The sequence below is a fragment of the Trichosurus vulpecula genome, chromosome 1 (assembly GCF_011100635.1).
Source record: "Trichosurus vulpecula isolate mTriVul1 chromosome 1, mTriVul1.pri, whole genome shotgun sequence".
NCBI classification, from domain to species: Eukaryota; Metazoa; Chordata; class Mammalia; order Diprotodontia; family Phalangeridae; genus Trichosurus; species Trichosurus vulpecula.
In genome coordinates this window covers 236,674,036-236,697,343 of record NC_050573.1, presented here as the reverse complement: position 1 = coordinate 236,697,343, position 23,308 = coordinate 236,674,036, and the positions used below count along the sequence as shown (strand labels likewise).

At 38.7% G+C, this 23,308-nt stretch overlaps 1 protein-coding gene across 2 annotated transcripts in view; it reads right to left on the bottom strand.

Moving 5' to 3' along the window:
* MYOM1 (myomesin 1) overlaps positions 1–23,308 on the bottom strand; it is a 174,916-nt gene that overhangs the window by 126,656 nt on the left and 24,952 nt on the right. For both annotated transcript variants that reach the window (XM_036760648.1, XM_036760654.1), the window contains 3 exons: positions 16,673–16,892; positions 16,041–16,198; positions 4,205–4,297 (listed from right to left, as the gene is read on the bottom strand). In XM_036760648.1, coding sequence (XP_036616543.1) covers positions 4,205–4,297; positions 16,041–16,198; positions 16,673–16,892 — 471 coding nt within the window. The remainder of the gene's footprint in view (positions 1–4,204; positions 4,298–16,040; positions 16,199–16,672; positions 16,893–23,308) is intronic.

The following is a 23,308-nucleotide window of genomic DNA, read 5'->3' as shown; positions in this document are numbered from 1 at the left end:
AAGCAAGTACGAAACTGACCCAACCTTCGTGGCCTCCCACAATGACCTGATGGGTTTTTCCTGGATCTAAATTAAGGCAGGTAGTATATGCTTCTAGCAGGCCACATCCCTCTTCAGTTACCATGCTTGTGGTTGCTTCCTTTTGTTTTCCTTTCCCTAACCTTCTAATCAGCAAAGGGGATAGACACCCCAATTAGCCTGGACCAATCCTTGTTTTTGACTGCCTGCCCTGACCAGACTGGCCTCTTAGAAAATGTCTCAGGATGGCAGTCTTTATGCAAATAGAAGTATTATGGGTTGCTCTGTGAATTTGTTGTTCAGCGATGGCTGACTTTTCATGACCTCATTTGGGGTTTTCTTGGCAAAGATACTGGAGTGGTTTGTCATTTCCTTCTCCAGCTCATTCTACAAGATGAGGAAACAGAGGCAAACAGGGGTAAGTGACTTGCCCAGGGTCACACAGCTAGTAAATGTCCCAGGCCAGATTTGAACTCAGAAAGATGAGTCTTCCTGACTCCAGGCCCAGTACTCTTATCTATTGCACCACATAGTGGCTTGCTTTGTGAAGAATCCTATCTAAGATAAAGTGCTGGTAAAATAGTTGACAAAACATTTTCTTAACTCAGCACTTTATCAGTAGCTTAAAGCCAGTTCCCAGCTAGGATAGAGTACTGGACCTGGAGTCAGGAAGACCTGAGTTCAAATCCAACTTCATTCACTGACCAGCAGCGTAGCCCTGGGCAAGTCACTTTACTGCTGTCTGCCTCAGTTTCTTAAGCTGTAAGGTGGGGCATAATAGCACCTACCTTCCAAGGCTGTTGTGAGGATCAAGTGGGATTTTTAAAGCACTTAGCACACAGAAGGTACTTAATAAATGTTTCTTTCCTCCCTTCCCACTTTTGTAGATAGGAAATCTATGGAGTATTAGAGGTGAAGGAGGTCACCTAAAACCCTTTCCACAGTTACTGAGCTCTGCCTTGGAGCAGTGGAAGGGCAAGATATTCAATATCTTTTACAACCTCTGCTCTTGCTCCATATTGGCTGACCTAAAATGTGGTTCCTGATAGGCATGGTTGCACCAGACTCTCAGTTCTGTTTTGTCTAATTACAGCTCCGGGGAGTTATAGACTAATATTTCCCAATCCAAACTGTATTGTAGCCTGGGAAAATATCTAAATTCTCTACTCTATACTGTTTCCCTTCTATAGTAAAAGTCTGCTGGAAGTCTGGAGGGAGCGAAGGGGAAAGCAGGTAGTTACAAAGAAAACTTTGGAGGAGATGTTGCTATAGAATGTTTTTATCATTGTGGCCCCAAGATTATCACTGTACACACACACACACACACACACACACACAGTATTGATTTATCTCTGAATAGGGACAGCACATTTGTACATATATATATATATGTAAATACATACATGTGTGTGGGAATATTGTGACTTTATCAGTGTGGGAACTCCCTTTACCAAAATAGATGGAGCTTGACTGACTTAACTGAGGTTCCAGAGAACTGCCTGAGGGACATAAAGATTAAGTGACCTGCAGAGGTAGTGTCAGAAGTAGAATTTGAATCCAAATCTTAAGAGTCTATCATTCCATCCTATAGACAACCTGGCATAGTGTTTTAGGGCAGGTTTTTTTAAGTCCTTCTTTGGGTCCTCAGCACTCAGCAAAGTTCCTGGCACATAGTGGGCACTCATATGTGCTTTTTTGACTGACTGATTTATCACGTTTTTCCTTATGTGCTCCTTTGCTCTTAGTTGAGTTTAGCCAGTATAAAACGGGCTCTGGATAAAATGTTATTGGCTTCAGTAGTTAAGTACTTGATAACTGAATAAATTGAATGCAGTTTCCTCTTTCCGTTTATTCAATAGCCACAGAGGATCCAGCATGTGCTGAGCCAGAGGTGACTAAAGCAGCCTTGGAGCTCAGTGGAGCCATGAAGCTCTGAGTCTGTCCCTTCCAGAAGATTTGTGATGACTCTGGGTCAGGATCAAGGCTGAGGGCAATCTCACAAGGTTCCATTTGGAGCCACATCTGAAGCTTGCCAACTTATGCAAACTTGTTGACCTGAGAAAAAGACTACAACTCTCCAGAGACTGGCAACATGCAAAATTTCTTTTGACATCCCCGGATTTCCTGGGTTTGTCTGAACTGAAGATGCCAGGACTTTGTTTAGCCTCTTTCATCTACCATGCCAAGCTGCTTTTTTGAAACTGCCTAACTAGAATAAATGAACGTTCGGGGAGGAAACGTCAAAAGATTGAAATGGATTCTGATTTTAAACTTTACATTGGGTTAATACATGACTTTGGTCTCATTTTTCCTGAAATAAGAGAATCTTAGAGATGGCAAGACCTTAGAGGACATCTCATCCAACCCTTGCGTTCTTTATAAGGAAACTGAATGAAGCCTAACTAGTGAGATGAAATGTTTCATTGCATGGTATGATTGAACATATATAAATACAGTCAATTTCTTATGGTCATGATCAGGCTGAAGGAAAAAAAAAAGAGAATCTGACAACCAGCTGTTTACCTCCCAAGCAAGACATTACTGCTTTTTTTTAAAACTATTGACAGAAGGGAGGCAACGAAGCCATTTTGGAACCAAAGAGGCATAATGAAATAAATGCTAATTTACACAATAACAATTGAGAAACTGCCTTTCTTGTTCATGTTTTTGGGGAAAAAAAGACAATGTGATATAATAGAAAAAGTAAGAGAAGTCTGTAGAGTCAGAAGATTCGGGTTCCTATTGTGGTTATACCAGAAATAAATCATGTGACCTTGAACAATGCAGAAACTGGGTTTCGGTTTCCTCTTGTCAAAAATGAGAGGTTTAGGCTAGATGGGCTCAAAGGACCTAACTTTCTACAACTCTAACACCTATAATTCTATAGAATCTTCAGGGAATGTCAGATTGCTTGATGTCTTGGGGAGGGGGGAAGGAGGGGAAGAAGGGAAAAAAATTTGGAACTCAAAATCTTATGAAAATGAATGTTGAAAACTATCTTTACATGCAATTGGAAAAAATAAAAACTATTAAGAAAAAAATCTTCAGGGAACACATAAAGAAGAATAACTATGAACATATATCATATACATTTTAAAGAGTTTTCTTTTTTTCCATCTTTTACATAAACAAACCTGAGTAGTTTGTAACAAGAATTTGGTATTATATAGCACTAGTACCATATAATGCCAGCTATATGTCAAGAATATGAATCACTAATATTCATACTTTCAGATACCCATTAAGAATTGGTAGAATTACATTTCTGAGTGATTTTGCTTTCTATGAGTAAGACATGAGAAAATAAGTGTATGAAGGCAATACAACAGCGCATAGGCTCTGAACCATAACTGGACCTAGGGGTAGGCAGGGTAGGCTGCCTAGGGTACAATTAGGGTGACCCAATGTGAGACACTTTTTAATGGCATCTATTATAATTTAAATGCCCAAAAATTCTACTCTCTATGGTCCATTGATGTCAAATCATTTATGTTCTGGTGAAAGCTCAAACCCTTCCTTCCTCACCCCCACTCCGCTTAAGGGGGAAAGGAGGGAATAGGGGAGGGGGAAGCTGTCGTTGTTTTGAAACCTTACCTAGGGCATTGTCCTAGCTGTGCTCAGAATTTACAAGACTCGTGAAAAACCAGATGCAAGGGACCTTAGAACCAATCACTCTGTAGGCAGGGAAGTAGGTTCAGAGAAGTGAAGGAATTTGTTCAAGGCCACCTACCTCATATCCAACTTCAGCTTGAACAGAGAGCTTTTTTTTTCTATCATCAAGTCAAAATGGAATGACTTAATTTATTTACATATTAGGACAAAAAACACTGAACAACTGGATTGAAGCATCAAGTCTGACACGAATAAGCTTTATGATATTGGGTAAAGTCACTGACACTCTCTGGGCCTCAATTCCTGCCTCTATAAAGCAAGAGGATTGGGCTAGCTGACATCTAAAGTACCTTCCACCTTAGACAGTCCATCTCCTTCAGACGACCTTTGTTTATTTTAAACACCTCCCACTCAGGAAAACACACACACTCTCACACACACACACACACACAACCACACACATATACATGCACAACCACACACACACATACACGTATGACCACACACACATATACATATCTACGTACACTAAGTAATTTTTCAAGGACATACAGGGAAATTTTGATTCTCTTACGCATTAATCACCAGAGAGTGCATTCCATATCGGCTCTCAATGATGTACTTTCCAGGGTTAGCATGGACATTAATGGGCACATGGTTTTTGTACCTATGGAACACCAGAAATAGAATTAAGTACATGCTCAAATATGAAATACTTAATAGTCAAAAGAACAAAGTTTATGAGGACCTTGCTAAAAAAAATTTCTTCTGACTCTACCCCCAGGTGGTGGCACTTTGAGTAAAATATCACCTATTTTTAAATTAGTAGTTAACAATTTTTGTTATTGTTCAGTCATGTCAGACATTTTGTGACCCCATTTGGGGTTTTCTTGGCAAAGACACTGGAGTGGTTTGCCATTTCCTTCTCCAGCTCATTTTACAAATGAAGAAACTGAGGCAAATAGGGTTCAGTGACTTGCCCAGGGTCACACAGATATTGAGTGTCTGGAGCCAGATTTGAACTCAGGAAGATGTGTCTCCCTGATTGCAGGCCTAGTGCTCTATCCACTGAGCCACCCAGCTGCCCCATGTCAATGCTCCATCTGAAAAAATTTAGGTCTGCTTGATGCACGAGGCTTTTATTGTCTCATCAAGATTCTCTCATCTAAAAAATGGGACTGTATTGAGATGATGAAGTTGTGTCAGTTCCCAGTCAGTCAACGAATATTGATTAGGCACTTGCTGTGCTTAATACGATAGAGATTTTGTTGTTGGCTGAGTTTAAGATAAAAATTTCCTTGTTGCTAACATGATTGTATGACAAATTATTGTTAAAATTAACTGATGAATAAATATTAGTGCAATTAAAATCATTTGTCAAATACCTACTGTGTATATAAGTTTGTTGGGCAGCTAGGCAGTACAGTGGATAGAGTGCCAGGCCTGGAGTCAGGAAGACACATCTTCCTGACTTCAAATCTGGCCTCAGGCACTTATAGCTGTGTGACCCTGGGCAAGTCACTTAACCTTGTTTGCCTCAGTTTTCTCACCTGTAAAATGAGTTGGAGAAGGAAATGGCAAGCCACTTCAATATCTTTGCCAAGAAAATCCTAAATGGGGTCATGAAGAATTGGACACAATTGAAAACCAATCAAAAACAAGTTTGTTATAATCATTAATGATAATTGTATTATTTAATGTTCTTATTAATCATGATAATAGCTACTTATTAATATATTGGATTATTGCCAACACAATGGCATGACATTTTCTTTTGAAGATTTCATAATTTAAAACACATAAAAGACTTCTGAATAGACACAAAAGACTTCCTCTTTCTCCTAGGAAGCCGTGGTCTGGCTAAGGAGGAGCAAGTTAACGGTATGAAAAAATCTGATCTTGGATCATCACTTTTGACTAAGGTCTAAAATGCAGGAGTGGGGAACCTGCAGCAGGTTCTCCACCCCTGGACTCCTTTTAGGCACCGGAATTATAAGTGGTGGTGGCCTTCAAATAGGACTTTCTTTTTATACATTTTCTGCACATAATATTTGACTTTCAAATACTGAGGCTAAGTGATTCATATGTTATTCATAAGTTGCTTCATAAGTTATTCATACTTCTATCCTTATTCCATTGGTTCTCAGTTTGTTGTGTTTTAGTTCTTTGGGAGTTTTGCAAACATGATAACAAAATGGAAGGCTTAGGGAGGAGGAGCAACACTAGAGGGGTCATTTGGTGACATTGAAGAAATAATTTCTTCCCTTTGGGCTTCAATTTCCTCATCTGCAAAATGAGGACATTGAACTAAATGATCCCTAGGTTCCCTTGGAGCTCTAGAAGCTATGATTTATAATACAGAAAAGTGAAGAGAGGGAATCAGAAGCAAGAGTCTCCTGGTAAATGTTTAACAACCAGCTCTTGGGGGATATATACATACATACATATATATATATATATATATTATAACACATGTTTAACTTTAATATGCATTACTAACATTTTCTCATGTGACCTTGGGCAAGTCACTTAACCCCAACTGCCTTGCCTTCCCCCCTCCAAAAAAAAAGGGAAACATTTTCTCCATCATTTTCTTAAGTCTAAATCAACACAACAATAAATCAAGCCTTAATTTGTAATGTTTTCTGAGGAATAAATGCTCACACTGAAAAATTAACAATCTGCTTTGGCAAACTGGTATGAACCAGCTCCAGCAGACCCCGAGTAGACTTGGGTTTTCATCTCAGCTCTCCCACTGATTTGCTGTATGATCTTGGACAAATCATGCCGTCTTTCTGAGACACAACCCTCTCTGCTATACAATGGAAAATTCAAGAGAGTTTGTCTTAAAGGTCCCTGTTTCCTCTTACATTCTAGGATTTTATTTATGCATATCACAAAAAGAAGCAGCAAGAGCCTTACTCCAGCCCTAAAATAACACTAATGCAACACAGAAGGCATCTGTTCAATTCAGGTAATCCCTACCACTTCTCAGGGTTGTTTGTTGTAAGATGAAATAATAATAAATTGTGAACAAGATACTTTCGGTTCCCTGGAAGAAAGACTATATAAATGCAAGTACTGCATTAGTATTTGTAGTATTATTGGACAGTGATATCTAACCTAGCATATGCAGGGAAACAGGGGATTTTGGTTAACTATGGATTAATAAGACACCTGTTTTGTTTCGACCTATGTTAGTGCAAATCTGTCCTAAATCTATTAGTTCATATTGCTGCCTCACTAGTTACAATAGGTTATAGATGAGATGATTATTTTTGAAGGCTGAAGATCTAATCCGGTCTCAGGATCATCCTGCTAAATATGAGTTGTGATTGCATTGTACTATACACATTAATGGCATAGGGGTTGTGAAAAGTAACTGAACAACATACCCTGAAAATTATGGGGGGTTTTTGTTTTGTTTTCTTTTACTTAATTCCTGAGATCAGCCTGTTTTCCTGCTTTTCTTAGAAATGAAATTTAGTGTAGTGGTGCTGGTGGTGGTGGTGGTGGTGGTAGTAGTGGTGGTAGTGGTAGTAGTGGTGGTGGTGGTGGTGGTGGTGGTGGTGGTGTGTGTGTGTGTGTGTGTGTGTGTGTGTGTGTGTGTGTGTGTCTACAGTTTACTGAGAGTTCCATTTAGTAAGGTTCCATTTTTTGGTTATTCACAGTAAAGGCTTTACTCTGATACATTCGCCATCTAATTTAAAGTCCTACATGATATGCCTCTTGATTTCATAATAAAAATTGCTAGACAGCAAGGCTAGCTACAATACGAAATCTTTGGAAATATATAGAATCCTGACAAGTCTGTTCTATAAGAAACAGGCTGCCTACTAAATGAATGAGCATGCAAAAGAGAAAGCAAAATTGTATCTCTAGCCTGGATTTTACTGGCCTGGGTTATTTCATATGTGATAGAGGAGCTCCCTGCCTTACTTTAGTTTTTTCGAAGCACCGGAATGTCATTTGTTCCCTTTGGGATCAGGAGGAGACTATAAGTGGATACTGCTGGAACAAACAACCAAGTGACATTCACTTGCCTTGTGATCAAAAATGGTGGTCAGCCTCCTATAAAGTTCAAGCTTATTCAGGAGTTCTTAGCTCCCCACATTCCCTCACCAAAAGCCTTTCTTTTCAGTTCTGCTAAATGATTTCGTGCCATCCCCATAGCTGGGAGTTCCTGAACTTCAGTTGTGAGCTCACGGAGAATCAAAGCTGATTTTTTAAAAACCATAGACACAAAAGAGGAGGCAAGACTCTCACTGAGCCCTGAATGTCTTTTCCTTAGGTATTTGGTCTACCAAGAAAAGAAATCTTTATATTTCAAACGGGCAGAAGTCAGGGAACATTTTAGAGAGTGGCTAACCCCAGGCATTCAAGTTGGGGTGGAGGTGGGGTCTAGGTGCCATCAGTGACTAGTCAGCCAAGAATAGAAGGATTTTTACCTGATTTGTAATACTTATTGATAGAAAGAATACACCCACAGTTTGTTATTTCTGGAAAGGGAAATTCTAAGCCAGACTGCTCATCAGCTAATGTTGGAGAGAGAACTGCCATCCTGGTATCATATGCCAAAAGGTTTCTTAAATCCCCCTAAAAGTCCCTGATGTCCAAAGTCCTCCGTATTTGTTTCTTCCATTGCCTATAAAATAATATTAATGAATGAGCATAAGAATTACAAAGGGGAAAACTTCAAGTGTCAGTTTTTGGGGACCACAACCCAAATCTGTGTGGCTTATAGAAATTTCTTTTTGGACCTAATTCATATTTCATAGAATCAGAGTTAGAAGAGGTCATCTAGTCTAACTCCCTCATGTTACAATTGAGGAAACTAAGAAACAAAAGTAATTTGCCCGGGGAAGAGAAAAGTAGACTAACCCTGATAACTAAATAAAAGCTTCCAGGCACTAAGAAACATGATCAAGAGAATAAAATTCTACATTCTTTTTTTTGTATCATTAGTGAATGCCAGGCAAACCATCTTTCAATTCAAATTAACAGATGTTGGAATTCCCCCATCCCCCAGTTTGACTGCTACTTGTCATTAAACTCCTTTACTAATTCTGTTCTCATGTTTGAGTGGGTAGCTGTTACTGACAAGTCCTAATTCTCTGGGGGACACATGTCACACTAAAATATATTTTGGTACTAAATGGATAACACTGATCTAAGAAGAATGTCAAAACATCTATTTGGAGGAAGTTATTATGAAATGTAAGTAATTGCCTGTAATCCTATTTTTAAAATAATTATTTCTCTGGTGTGACAGAATTATAACTCAATTGGACAATATAGCGAATGACTGTAATACAGTAAAGAAATATAATGATGATGATTTCTAACTTCAGTAGGATAGAATTTTTCCCAATGAGATACTTTCTCTTTCAAAGATTGATGTTCCTGTAATAGTCACATAATCATAGATTGTGTCATTAGCAGAGTTTGATATCAACTTCCTTTCTGTTTCTATTTTCCGATGCCTTGGAGCTAACAGGAACCACCCCCATATTTGGAAAGAGAAAGAAAAGACTTAAGAATCCCCAAGCATGTATTTTAAACACTTTAATTAAGCCCATCCAGTACTACCAATAATCATCTTGGTGAGGAAATGTGTCATTACTCATAGAGCGCAATCAAGATTTTCCATCTGTAAAAATTATTCAGACTTGCAAGCCTAGGAACTTGATTAGGTCTGGTAATAGCATGCTTTTTAGGTATAATTAATAGCTTTTTTTTCTTTATTTACCAAAAACTTCTAGTATTGCGGCAGCTAGGTGGTATAGGGGACAGAGCACCAACCCTGGATTCAGGAAGACCCGTGTTGAAATCTAGTCTCAGACACTTACTATCTGAGCAAGTCACTTCACCCTGTTTGCCTTAGTTTCCTCATCTGTAAAATGAGCTGGAAAAGGAATTGACAAACTATTCTTTGCCAAGAAAAGCCCATATGGGTTCACGACAAGTCAGACACGACAGAAATGACAGAACTACAACAACAACGACGAGAATATTAGAATTGGATGAGATATCCCATCCTCTCCCACACCCTTTTACAGATTCAGGAAACTGAGGCCCAGAGGGAAGAAAGTATCCTTACATTAAAATACCATCCCCCCCTTCATTTTTGCTGACTCAGATTTTTGCACTCAGGTAGAAGCTCACGTAGTTCTAGCAATTTGTGGAGTACACAGAATACACAGGTACTTAATAAAGACATACTTGATTATCCTGAAGGGGATACTTTTTGCATTCCAATCAATCATACCTGCAATCTGGTCTTGAGGAATAATGGTTATTAGTTTGACTTACTAATTCCAGGGTAAGCCCTGGCTGGACTTGATTGAAATAGATCTGATGGACAATGGATGATTGGCAGGAAAACAGCTGCTCTACAGCCATGCCATCTGCTAAGACCATTGGGACGCTTGAATTCTGATGATGCCTAGTGGAAACTGTGAAACACCCTGTGTGGGAAGGCCAACAATGCAAGCACCACATTCTTGTGAAGGACAGCGGATAATTTGGTGGAGTTGGGTGATTAGGACCAGAAATAGTTGCAGCAAAATATTATGTATATAGAAGCACTGGACAGAAGCACAGTCCACCAGACTGGAATTCAAGTTCTGACCTATATACACATACATATACATCTCATTCTCTAGCTCTATCTCTGTCTATCTCTATCTACATCTATATCTATATCTGTATCTAAGTGTATATCTATATTTATATATCATATATATCTATATCTATGTCTATATGTGTATATACATACACATACACACACATGTGCATACATGTTTACATATACACATGTATATGTGTGTATACTAGCTGTTCATCCCTAGGAAAGTCACTTACTTTCTCTAAATCTCAGTTTCTTCATTTGTACAATGCAGATAATAGGATTTGCCCTTCTTGGCTCTTAGGGATGTTAAAAGGAAAGCTTTTAAGACCTAAAGTGCCACAAAAATGAATTATTATTATCAGTTATCTTTGCTGAAGACTGAATGACATGACCTTGGGTGAGTCACTTGACCTCTGAAATCCTTAGTTTCCTCATCTTTATTATTGGAGGGCTGGACCAGATAAGAGACTGCTAAGGTCTGTTCCAGCTCAGACTAGAATTCTATGGTTGACTGCAGAACTGGGACATCCATTTCACGTAGGTTCATAGCTCTCTGTCTGGAAGGGGTTTCAGAGGCCATCTAGTGTGACTCCCTAATTTTATAGACAAGGGAACTGAAGTCCAAGTCGAGTTTAAGTGACTTGTCTTAGGTAATGCCAACAGCAAGCATCAGAAGCAGGATTTGAATCCAGGTCCTTTGATGATAGGGCCAGTGCTCTTTTCACCATTAACAATTCCATCTCCAGTCTGTGGAGGGTGGCGCCTCTATTTCCTTCACCCCCTTCTGTTTTCCTTGTCAACCAAAAAAGAACAGAAGCTGGTGGTAAAGAAGAAGAGGAGCAGCAGCCCCACCCCCCACAAGGAAACTTTTTTCCCCAAGTATGATAATGTATTTAGGTACTTGGCCTATGATACTTATTACTGAGATGCTAATTCCAAGGCAGGCAGTCTTTCTTAAGAAAAGCGATGTATTTGGAATTAGAGAGCTCGAGTTTAAGTAGGGACTCTTTCACCACCTAGATCAATTTGAGGTTTATGTTTCCTTATTAGTAAAATGAGGAGGTTGGACTATATGGTCTCTAAGGTGCCTTCTGTCTCTAAACAGCATTATCCCCAAGATCCAGGAAAATACTTCGTAAAGTTGAATTGCAATGAACAATCTTGGCTTCTGAGAACAGAAGATGTGACCCATCTCTCCTCTGGATGGACAAGTCAGAGACTGCTTATGCAGTGTACGTCATCAGATTTGGTTGCTTTGTCAGTCAAAAAGGAAACAAGCATTTTATTAAGTGCCTACTATGTGCCAGGCACTGGCTAACTGTTCTATGAATATTATTTCATTTGGTTCTCACAGCAATCCTGGATTGGAGACGCTTTTGTGATCCCTATTTTACAGTTGAGCTAACTTAGGGAGACTGAGGTAAAGTAACTTGCTCAGGGTCACATGGCTAATAAGTTTCCAAGGCCAAATTTTGACCGCACCTTGAAGCCAGGACTTCCTGACTCCAGGCTCAGGGCTCTATTCACTGGGCAACCTACTTGCCTGTTAGTTCTGCTTAAATTCTGTAACTAGGGAATGATTAGTGAACATATCAGGGAATAATTGTGATTTTTCTTCTTAAAAGGCAGTGATATATAAATGGGGTAAAAAAGTAAATCTGCTAAACATAAACTCTAAGTTTTTTAGGTATTGTAAGGGAATGATATTTTTCTGAAAACCACATTTTCTACACGTGTGTAAGTATATATAAATTCATATATGAATTTATAAATAATATATATGAATTCATATATGTATATATTACATGTGTATATATAAATATATATACATAGATATATGAATTGAAATTATTTTTTATAGTTTCTAAAAAGTCCACAGTCCAAGAAATCTAGGAATTCCATTCCAGGGAATCCAGAATTTAGAACTGAACTTTATCATAGTTGAGTACTATAGTCAATTCTTAATTATGTTCCAAGGGATTATTTACATTTTGGTTTATCAGAGGAAAATCTTTCTTTCAGATTTATTGATACTATCTACAATACTATTAAATTACTAGTTGTGTTGACAACTGGCTCTTAATTTTAGTTTTTCATAAAGTTTTCATATCAGTAGGTAAGACCTATGAAAGCCACATGCTTAGCTATCATCCCGACTCAAGGGAAAATTTCACAGAAGGTATCATAGTTTTGCTTAGCTTGGTGCTAAGCCCAGCATGGAGTGGGTTAAGGATAAGCTGAGAAGGAGTCATGATGGAGAAATTTGTTACCTCCAGAGACAGATTTTCACTCTGTGGCTGCCAAAATACATTTCCTAAAACATGTCCACCATGGCAGTCTCCTACTCAAGAATATTTAATGGCTCCCTGTTATCTACGGGATAAAAATAACTTTTTGACCTGGCATTCAAGGCCCATTGAAATTTAGCTCAGACTTACTTCCTCAACCTTATTTCATATGACCCCTTTTCTATGCTCTACCTTCTAGAAAAACTGAAAAATTCTTCCCTGTATTTTATCTTGTACCTCCTTATCTCAGCATATTCACAAAGGCCTGGAAGATATTCCTTTTTCATATCAACCTGGTGATATTCTCCTATTGTTCAAGGACCAGAATGGGAATTGCCTTTTCTAAGAGGCTTTCCCTAATATCCAAACTTGAGGTGGCTCTCCCTTTCTATTTTTCAAAGAGTAATTTGGTCTTTATTTCCCTTTTTCTCTTATCACTCAGAGAGCAAGACTTGAGTCAAGAGACCTATGTTCAGATACTGGTTCTGACACTAATTAGCTGTGTGACCTTTCACCACACTCTTTACCTCTCTGAGACTGTTTCCTCACCTTTAAAATTGGAATAATAATTCTTGGTCTGCCTACCTTACAGGGTTGTTGCAAGGAGATTTGTAATCCTACAAGAAATATGTGGGCATTAATATCGCTGTTCCCCTGTATCAATACAGCTAGGCAGCTAGGTGGCATGGTGGATAGAGTTGGAGAAGGAAGACCTGAATTCAAATGCTGTCTTGGACATTTACAAATTATGTGGTCATGGACAAGTCACTTAACCCCTCTCAGTCTCAGGTTTCTCAGCTGTAAAATGGGGTTAATAATAGTACCTACCTCTCAGAGTTGTGAGGATCAAATGAAATAATATACATAGAGTGTTTTGCAAACTTTAAAGCACATTATAAACACTAGCTATTATCCTATCTATTTGCATACATTTTGTACACAAATTTTGTACCTCTTGCCCCTCAACCACTCCCTATTGGAGTAAAAGTACTTAAGGTCAAAGACATTATGGTACTCCACCTTTATTTCCTCAGAGGCTATACAGTACACAAAGCTTTAGTCCTAATAGGTATTAAATCAATATCTAATTGAACTGTTTGAAGGCCATGAGCCACATTGGTATTCAAATGTGGGTAAAATAAACATGCCAAATCCCAAAGTGAAGCCTTAAGATGCCCACATCTCTACTAGACTTAATTCCTATGCCCAAAAGGAAACTGACAATATTCTTATTCTTAACATAGTTGAAATCCTATCATGGGCAGATGTGTCAGGAAGTTATGCTCTTGACAATTTCTAGATTTCTACTTCTATGGAAACTTATTTTGATTTTTAACAGGCAGTCTGCATGGAATCCAAATGTAATTTAGGGAGGTCAGTCTCTATTGTTGCTTATTGTTTTCCCCAAAACAATTATCACATTTGTCCTTACTCAAACTCAAATATAGCTGTTGTGTTGCAAAAAGATTTATATTCTATTTGAGGAATAGCCATTAGCACTACATCAACTTTGACAAAATGTATGCTCAAATCACAAAGATCATTTGGGGCACAGAAAATCATCGCTAGTTCTGATAAGAGTGTGAAAACATGTAAGACAATGTGCTGTAAGTCCATCTCTCTATAAGGAACTCCAAATACCCCATTTATTGAAATATTTTAGACTTTTTACAGTGCTGTATATGCATGGCAGAGGGATACTTTTTGTTAGCAATAGAGCACTTTTGAGACAAAAATGTGCCAAAAGTCATGCCCTCATGGCTTTTAATCAGAAAGACTGGACATAGTAAGAACTTAAATAATCTCCCCCTCTCTCTCTCCCCTTCTCTCTCTCCCTCTCCCTCTCTCCCTCTCTTTCTCTCTCTCTCTCTCCTCTCTCTCTCTCTCTCTCTCTCTCTCTCTCTCTCTCTCTCTCTCTCTCTCTCTCTCTCCCCCTGTCTCTCTCTGTCCTTCTCTCTCTGTCTCTCTCTGTCTCTGTCTCTGTCTGTCTCTCTCTCTCTCTCTCTCTCTCTCTCTCTCTCTTATTTCAGTGACTATTACCTTCTTCACCAAAAAAGTCTTCCTCTTCTTCCCTAATCCCCTCCACTGGAAAAACTTAACATCCAACAACCAGGAAATGGCTATAATCTATGCCAGGTAAACTGATGAGTTGTCAATTTCAATGGGAAATGGAAGTGTTTTCGATTTCGTACTTTGCTACCACAATGGGGAAGAATGAGGCATAGGGAGAATTTGATCCTAACCATAGTTGGGCCTTTTATGCACTTAAGCCTGATGACTGAAAAAGCCTTTTGCCTTCACTAACTAGATGATGCCACTACACATCTAATTTCTGATCGATATCACTGTTATTTGCCTGGATAATTGATAACTGACTTTGGTTTCCAATCTTGGGGTTTCAAGCTTATGAGGCTAATGAAATGGTTTATACAAAAGTAAAAAAGCCCAGTATATAACCAATTATAGATGCTTTCACAAATGGATTTGCATGTGTGTGTGTGTATGTGTGTGTGATTACAATTTACTCCTTGAGAAGTAACCTTGGAAAACTAAAGAAAAAAAGGAATTATTTTATCGATCTTCATTATTGGAGGCCAAAAGTGTGGACTATCATAGGAAAGAAAGGAAGAAATTCCACGGGTGAATATTCACTTTCATGTATCTTTTATTCTTTCAGCATGCATTGCTCTCCACATCACGTGTGAGGATAAAGGAAACACCACACAAAATATACATGTCACCAGTGTCAAAGGATTAAAAAGAAAAGGCTTCTTTTTAAATTGGCTTAATTCTTTCCAGGGCCTGCTGTCTGTGGCCAGAGCCCCAGTGCCTGTTGTAGGTCATTTTGCAATCTAGGGCTCAGAAAGACATTAGACAACTATAGAAGAACACTAAAGTAAAAAAGACCTTTTTTTTTTGTTGGGGGCAAAAAACATGATTTTGCCAGCCCCTCTAATAAGTGATATTCTCAAACCTAATTATTTTCTGGTACATATGAGAAGGCACAGTGGGATCAGAGATGGTACACAGGAGTAGGCATGATGGGTCGCTATCTTTTTTAAGATTTACATTTTTTAAAAAAAGAAAAACAGTAGAGCATCGCTTCTAGTCAAAATGATTACGTATTTGCAAATCTTGTCATAAAAGGGTAAAGGGATTTTATTAGAGATCTCAGGTTCTCTCCTATTCTGGTTGTGGCCATAGATTTTGATTTTATTTAAGAGGCTTTCAATAACTTTCAATACTTTATGTAAGATCATCATCTTACATCTCACATCTTAATAATGTCATCATCGTAAAAACATTCTCTTTCTCTTGCATAAGGTACACAGTCCAGCATCATAACCCCTCCTGACAATCTTTCAAACTAGAAACTGTCTTCATTGATTTTTACACAATGGTAGTCCAAATCAAGTCCTCTGTTGGCAACAGCTAAATTAGAAGTCACATATATTGTTTCTATCAATAATTCTTATAAAGGTACAACCTACCATGTGAGCCGTGGTTCTGGCCAGCCTGACACAGAGCAGTGTAATCTGACATTCTGTTTCTCCCAGACAGTGTGGGAACGAGGCTTGATGACAAAGTCAGGAGCATGGAGGAGGCTATCTTCATTCAACTTTCTATGAAATTCCTCAGTCTCTTCTAACTGAAAAAAACATGTTAACAAAACGATTCCAAAATCAAAATATTCTACCTCCCTAAAAAAAAATTAAAAATGATGAACAAACCACAATTTTATTCTGTTGGGGTTTGATTTTCATTCTGAGCCTCAAATTTGCTTCTAAAAGGTTATAAATTGTTCCGATGATCTTTCATAGCTTTGGCAAATGATTTTTACGAGCCTTTAAAGCTCACTAAGGTTGTCTTAACCCTAATCTGGAGCAAGGGATTCTCCCTCCCTTCAGTGGATTTCTCAATGCTCTTTAAAATATTTCAGAGTTTAACAGGGGGTTGAGAAATGTTTAACTTGTCTCCTTTGATTTTCCGTTTTGTCTTTACTCCTGCTTCCCTTAACCCCTACAGAGTTTCACATGTTTTAGCACTTGAAGGAAATCTTGTATCTAAAACAGATTGCATGCATGTTCCCCTTTGGCAACATGACTTATTTGTCTGCTCTTACTGTTTTTCTCAATGCCAGGCGTTCTGCCTTCTCCCGTATGGCCACTTTCCTTGATTTCTTCTCAAAAAGCTCTTCCTGCTGCGAAGAAACCGTGGACTGCTTGGTGGTAGTGGTGGTGATGCCTTTACCAGTGGCCAAAAGATTTCTCCTGGCAACATAGGCAGCAGCTTCTTTAATTCTTTCTTCTTCTGTATCACTAATTCCATTGACATGTACCTGGCTAAAATTCAAATAAAAAAATACAAGTCCAGTGAATGAGCATCCAAATGCCTATTTTTGCCCCATGTACTAAATTCCATATGCGTCCCACACAGAGGTATTCATTTGCAAATTACATAAAAAGATGTTATTCACATCATGCAAAGATTTTTCAGCTTTCGAAGGGATACACCAATACTGTTGAGTCCTGTCTGACTCTTTGTGACCCTACTTGGGATCTTCTTGGAAAGAATACTGGAGTAGTTTGCCATTTCCTTCTCCAGCTCGTTTTACGGATGAGGAACTGAGACAAACAAGGTTAAATGATTTGCCTGGAGTTACATAGCTAACAAGTGTCTGAGGCTGGATTTGAACTCAGGTCTTCCTGACTTCCAGGCCTGGTGCTCTATCCACTGTGCCACCTAGCTACTCATAAACCAGTGACTTCTGCTAAAAAGTATGCTTCCTTGGTTTCTTTAAATGTAATTTTATTTGTAGCCATACTTTCAAGAATATTGCAGTTAGGCAGCTAGGAGGTGAAGTGGATAAAATGCTGGGCGGGGAGTCAGGAAGACTTGCATTAAAATCTGGCCTTAGATCCTTACTAGCTCTGTGACCCTGGAGAAGTCACTTAACTTTCATTTGCCTCAGTTTCTTCATCTGTAAAATGAGAATAATGATAGCCCTTACCTCCCAGGATTATCAGGATTAAACGATATGATATTTGTAAGTGCTTTGCAAACCTTAAAGTTCCATATAAATACTCACTATTATTCTTATTAGCAAATCTGCATGCAATTTGAAGCCTAAACTCCTGATCCACGGCTTGATAGAGTTGGATTCTTTTTTTCTTCTTCCACATTCAATTTATTTATTTATTTTAGTTTACAACATGAACTTCCACAAGATTTTGAGTTCCAAATTTTCACCCCATCTCTTCCCTCTCCCCACCCCATGACAGCATGCATTCTGATTACCCCTTCCCCCAATCTGTCCTCCCTTCTATCACCACCCCCTTTCTCTTATCCCCTTCCCCCTCTATTTGCCTGTGGGGTAAGCTAGATTTCTATACTGTATTGCCTGTGTATCTTATTTCCCAGTTGTCCATAAAAACAATTTTTAACATTCTTTTTTTTAAAACTTCAAGTTCCAAATTTTCTCCCTTCCTCCCTCCCCACCCACCCTCATCGAGAGGGCAAGCAATTCGATATAGATTGTACATGTGCAGTCATGCAAAACACTTTCATAACAGTCATGGTTGTGAAAGACTCACTATATTTCCCTCCATCCTATCTAGAGTTGGATTCTTAAAAACAAGCTGGTAAAAATGAGCTACGAACTTTATGCTGACTAAATCAACCATGTGGCTTCGTCTAACTCTCTGAGACAATGAAATGTGTGCACATTTTCAACTTAACAATTCTGTTCCATTTATTCATTTCCTGTTTGGGAACCTGATCAGCTCTGTAATAACTAGTTGTGGTCACAGAGAATAGACAGTAAAAGGTATCCGAGCTATTGTAGATTGTGTTGAGCTGTCTCCTGGAGGGAAGGTTATGGCATAATTTGTTGGAGGAAAAACTGGATAATGTACCTAAATTGTCAAGACACTAAAAAAATTTCTATAGTCCTAAACAAGTAGGCATTGTGCATGGCTCCTTCATGCCCCCAAAAGCTGCTCCTCAAACACTCCCCACTAGAGGGCACCAACAGTGTCAAGTTGATAATGCTGCTGTATTCCCAGCAGAGAAGCAGGAGACTGTGGGGGAAAACATTTCCTAAATTGTCAGACAAGGCCACTGTTTAATTACTTTTGCTAAACCATTTTCCATTAGGAGTGATGGAAGAGACCAAACCTCCAACCAGGAATGATTATGATATAAAACCCCCAAAACATCAGCAAAACTTTTTTTTTAATGGATATACTTAGAATAAAAGATCTGCCACCAAATCATTAACTTTACTGACAGCAGGGTTATTTCGAATAGCATCCTGTCAAAAAGTTTTTGGTTTTTGGTTGAAGGTTGTGGAAAGAGGAGAAAATGAAGCAATGACCCCCTACAATCTGCATTTTGTGAAGCTACATACCTATTACCATGAATAATGGATACCATTAAGTAGTCACATTATTTGAATTCATACTATTTGAAATTATAATTAGCAGCATATAAAATAAGTATAGCATTGGTTCCAACCCAATGGAAATATGCGCTGCAAATTCAAATAATATAACCATTTCACAGGACTCATCATTCGTATTAATCATGATTGCCTCAAAATTGTTTTTAAAATAAAAAAGTTTTATTTTTAGAATCTTTCTCAGTCTCTTTTCTGCAACTTCCTTGGGCGTTTCTCCTAGACAGGATGCAGCCAATTTTAGTTACACTAAAAAGTCAGAGTTTCAGAATTTAGAGTTTCTCCAGCCCTGTTATAGTGGAGAGGTAACACAGACCCAGCTGCTTTGTTATCCCCTTCTGGGGGATGATTAGCACCATGAACAGAGCACATGCAGATACTGTATTTATATATTCTTGACATCTTATTCCAAAAGGTTGGTAATGTGTGTGTGCAATGACTGAATATTGAAGAGAAAGATGCAGCTTTTCTTCTCTGTCCTAGAATTTAACAAACCCAAATTGTGGCCTTGATGGATCTTATCTCTTAAAAAATTCTAAGGATCTGCTTTCATGAATTTCCCCTCAGCTCTCACCCACTTCTACAACTGATTCACTGAATCTTCTCAGGCAAATCAATCAACCAGCATTCACTAATGTGCCTTTATGTGCCAGACAGTTCATTTCTCTCCACCTTGGTTGTTTCATCTGCAAAATGGGGGTCCGGACTCAACACTCCCTATGATCCTTTATGACTCTAACATTCTATGATTCTAATTTCTGCAGAAAATCACAGAGAGAGAGAGACGGAGAGAGACAGAGAGACAGAGACAGAGAGAGAGGGGGGAGAGAGAGAGAGAGAGAGAGAGAGAGAGAGAGAGAGAGAGAGAGAGAGAGAGAGGGAGGGAGAGAGGGAGGGAGGGAGAGACAGAGACAGAGAGACAGAGACAGAGAGAGAGTGAGAAAGTGAGAGAGAGAGAGAGAGAGAGAGAGAGAGAGAGAGAGAGAGAGAGAGGGAGGGAGAGAGAGAGACAGAGAGACAGAGAGAGAGAGAGAGAAAGAGGGAGAGAAGAGGAGAGAAGAGGAGAGGAGAGGAGATACTGTCACTAGAAACCTAACTTACTGTCATACATTGTGGAAATTTGCCTGGTTTACTCTATGGAAGTTTGTCTCAGTTCTGTAAAGTGGAGATAATAATACCACCTACCTTCCAGGATTCTTGTGAAAATAAAATTAAATAATATCTGGAATGCTTTGCAGATCTTAAAGCACTACTTTTTTTATTATTGTTGTTTTTATTTTGTTTTTATACTTGTTTTGTTTTTATATTGTTATATTTATTATATTGTTATATATACAATTATATATATTATATTGTTATATTTATATTTGTTTTTATACTTGTTTGGTATGTGTTAATAACTGAAAATAAGAGCTAACATTTCAATTGTGCTTACTATGTGTCAGGCACTGTGTAAAGCGCTGACAATTTGTATCTCGTTTCATCCTCACAACAACCCTGCTACGTAAGTGCTGTTATTATCCCCATTTTAGAGATGCGGAAAGTAAGGCAATCAGAGGTTAAGTGATCTGCCCAGGGTAACACGACTAGTGTCTGAGGTTGTAGTTGAACTCATGCTTTCTGGAATCCATCTCCAGAGCTCTAGCCCCTGCGCCATCTAGGGGCCAAGAAAGGAACATCACTCCCAAAGGAAAGTCTGAAAGAAGAGAAAGACAGCCAGCTCTGTTCAATAAAACAAAAAGCACTGGTTATTTCCAGGTGTCTTCCAAAAGAAATGTTATTTTTAAAGGACAACAAAATTTCATAAGAATTTTTAGAGAAGATTTTAGAGCATTTTAGAATTTAGGCTTAAATATACCTTGTGGTATGTTTTATTGAATTATTGAATTGAAAGCACATGGGGGAAAAAGCCCAGAACAAACCTTGCACAATCACTTGTTTGGATTCTGCCTAACCCCACACACATTGCTTAGAAAGTCAGCCCTGGAGTCCCCTTTTCCATTTGTTTTTGAGATGAGGTGTGCCATTTAAGAGATGATGCTATAGAGCCAAAAGAGCGAGGAAAGGAGACTAACGTAAGATACTTGGGAGCTTTATTGTGAGACATTTCACTAAATGCAATACAAATGTAAGATACTTTTAAAGTCTGCTGCTGATGGTTTGCAGAGAGAAAAAAATTCAACAGAGGGAAAAAAAACCAAGCCTTTTTTTTGCGGGGGGGAGGTATAACAACATACATACCTTATTAAATCCATATGCATTTTAGTTTATATGAAGTTCTATTAAATATGAATATAAAATATCTTAGAGAAAGAAATGTGACTGTTTACCCAAAAAGTTCACTTAAAAAAAGCAGAGTTGAAGTAATAAGCTAAAAATAGTATCTCACACAGAAGGAAGTGAAGGAAAGGATTTTATTTATTCCCTGAGTTCCACCCCAGGCACAATTCCACTAGACTGTGGAACACTTCAAAAAGCCAGCCCCCTGTCAGAACAGGAAAGAACAACATAGAAGCACAGCTCAGGGTCGGAAAGAATTCCTACTGACTTTCATCTAGGCTCTGCTTTTCCATGACATTTCTTGATGTCATTTGGCCTGAGAGGATGACATTTGGTCAGCCACCTTAAGATCATGAATCATTGGCCCAGCAAAGAAAAACAAATAGGAAAGGACATGAGGAGTCCTCTAGCCCTTCATCTTGGCTCCTCCGTCAAGTTCCTTTCAAGCTTCCTTAGAATGCTATTGGAGTTCAAATGAAAATTACCACAAAAGTAATGAATACTACCCTGAGCTGGAAGTTGATCTGTCTCTCTTGTTTGTTGTTTGCCTTCATGAAATAAAAGGAAATAATTTGTTTTCCATCAAAACCTAAACCTTTGATGCTAAGGTTAAATGATGTTGCAAATTTTTCCATGATAAAAGTCCATGAAACTATTAGATCGTGTTTGCAGCTGTGTTTTTTCTTCTTAATAAATAATAATTAACCAAAACATCAGCCAACAAAGCAGTTTTCAGGATAACTAAATAGTGCTGTGTCATCTGACCCTTCCCATTCTCCTCATTTTATTTCATATCTTACTTAAGTATTCCTTTCTTCTGTTCTGTCTCTAGTAGTCAGATCAGCATCATCTCAAGCATGCTGTCCTTCTAAGTTCTAGGAAATTCCATAGGGGAAATGTAATTTTAAAACAATTCTTCCATATAGCATCTCCCTGTCTTCTGAGATGACTAGTTTCAAATAAAGCTCCCTTACATGACAGCCTTCAAAATGTTTTTTTAAAAAAACTAATTTTCTTGATCTTTGCTTCTGAGAATTCCAGAATAACTAATGAGCATAAAATAGTAAACAAAAGACAAGACGAGATTATACAAATCAAGAATGAAAATAAGAACCTATTAATGATATAGGTTCATAGTATCATAGATCTAGGGCTGGAAGGGATTTCACAAACCATTTGGTATCAGGAAAGGATAAGGAAACTGAAGCCTAGGGAGATTAAGTGGATTGCCTAAAGTTGCGCAGCCTCAGAGGTGGGTTTTGAACTCAGGTTCTCTGGCTCTTGAGCTAGTCTACTTTTCCACTGTACTAAATTTCAGAAAGCTCCCCCCACTTTTCCTATCCCCTCTTATAGTCTTTCCTATCCTCTTACAAACCCCAAGAGTACAAAAATAATGCAATGGTGGAAGCCAGGGGGAGGCAAGCAGAAGGAGGGGGAGGGTCTGGTGAACATTCAGTTTGCTTGGTTGAGGCAATCTCCATGTGGAAGAGACTGGGAAGCCTCCTTCAAGAAAGGCTGAAGCAACAGGAAATGGAAAGGCCCTGCTCCCCCATTTGGATCATGAGCAAACATTCTTGACTGGTTCTGCTCAGCTAACCATGAGGTGAAAAGATAGACTTTTGCTTGTCTATGGAACCAGAACTGGAATGCATTCAAAAGGCACCAACAAGCCAATGGGAGGCTCTTATTCTGGCCATTTCTCTTTCCCAGGGGCTTCTGTTCAGCTCAGAGAGATATTCTGGAAGCTTCTAGTGTAAATGAGGAAAGGCATCAGGCTCTCCTCCCCAGAGGTCAACATGTGACCCATGAATCAGTTCCTCTGCTCTTTCCTGCTTTTAGGTGAAGGAGTTTTGAGATAGTTATGACCTTATGAGTTTCCAAAGATTAGGATGACTAGCCACCAGAGGTCCCCAGGCTGGATTTGGTAGCCAGCCTAGTCCATCAGAAGTGAGCCCAAGGAGAGATCTTTGGGACACAGCCAAACAGTAGCCGAGACAGATTCATTTAGCAGCTGTGTCACAT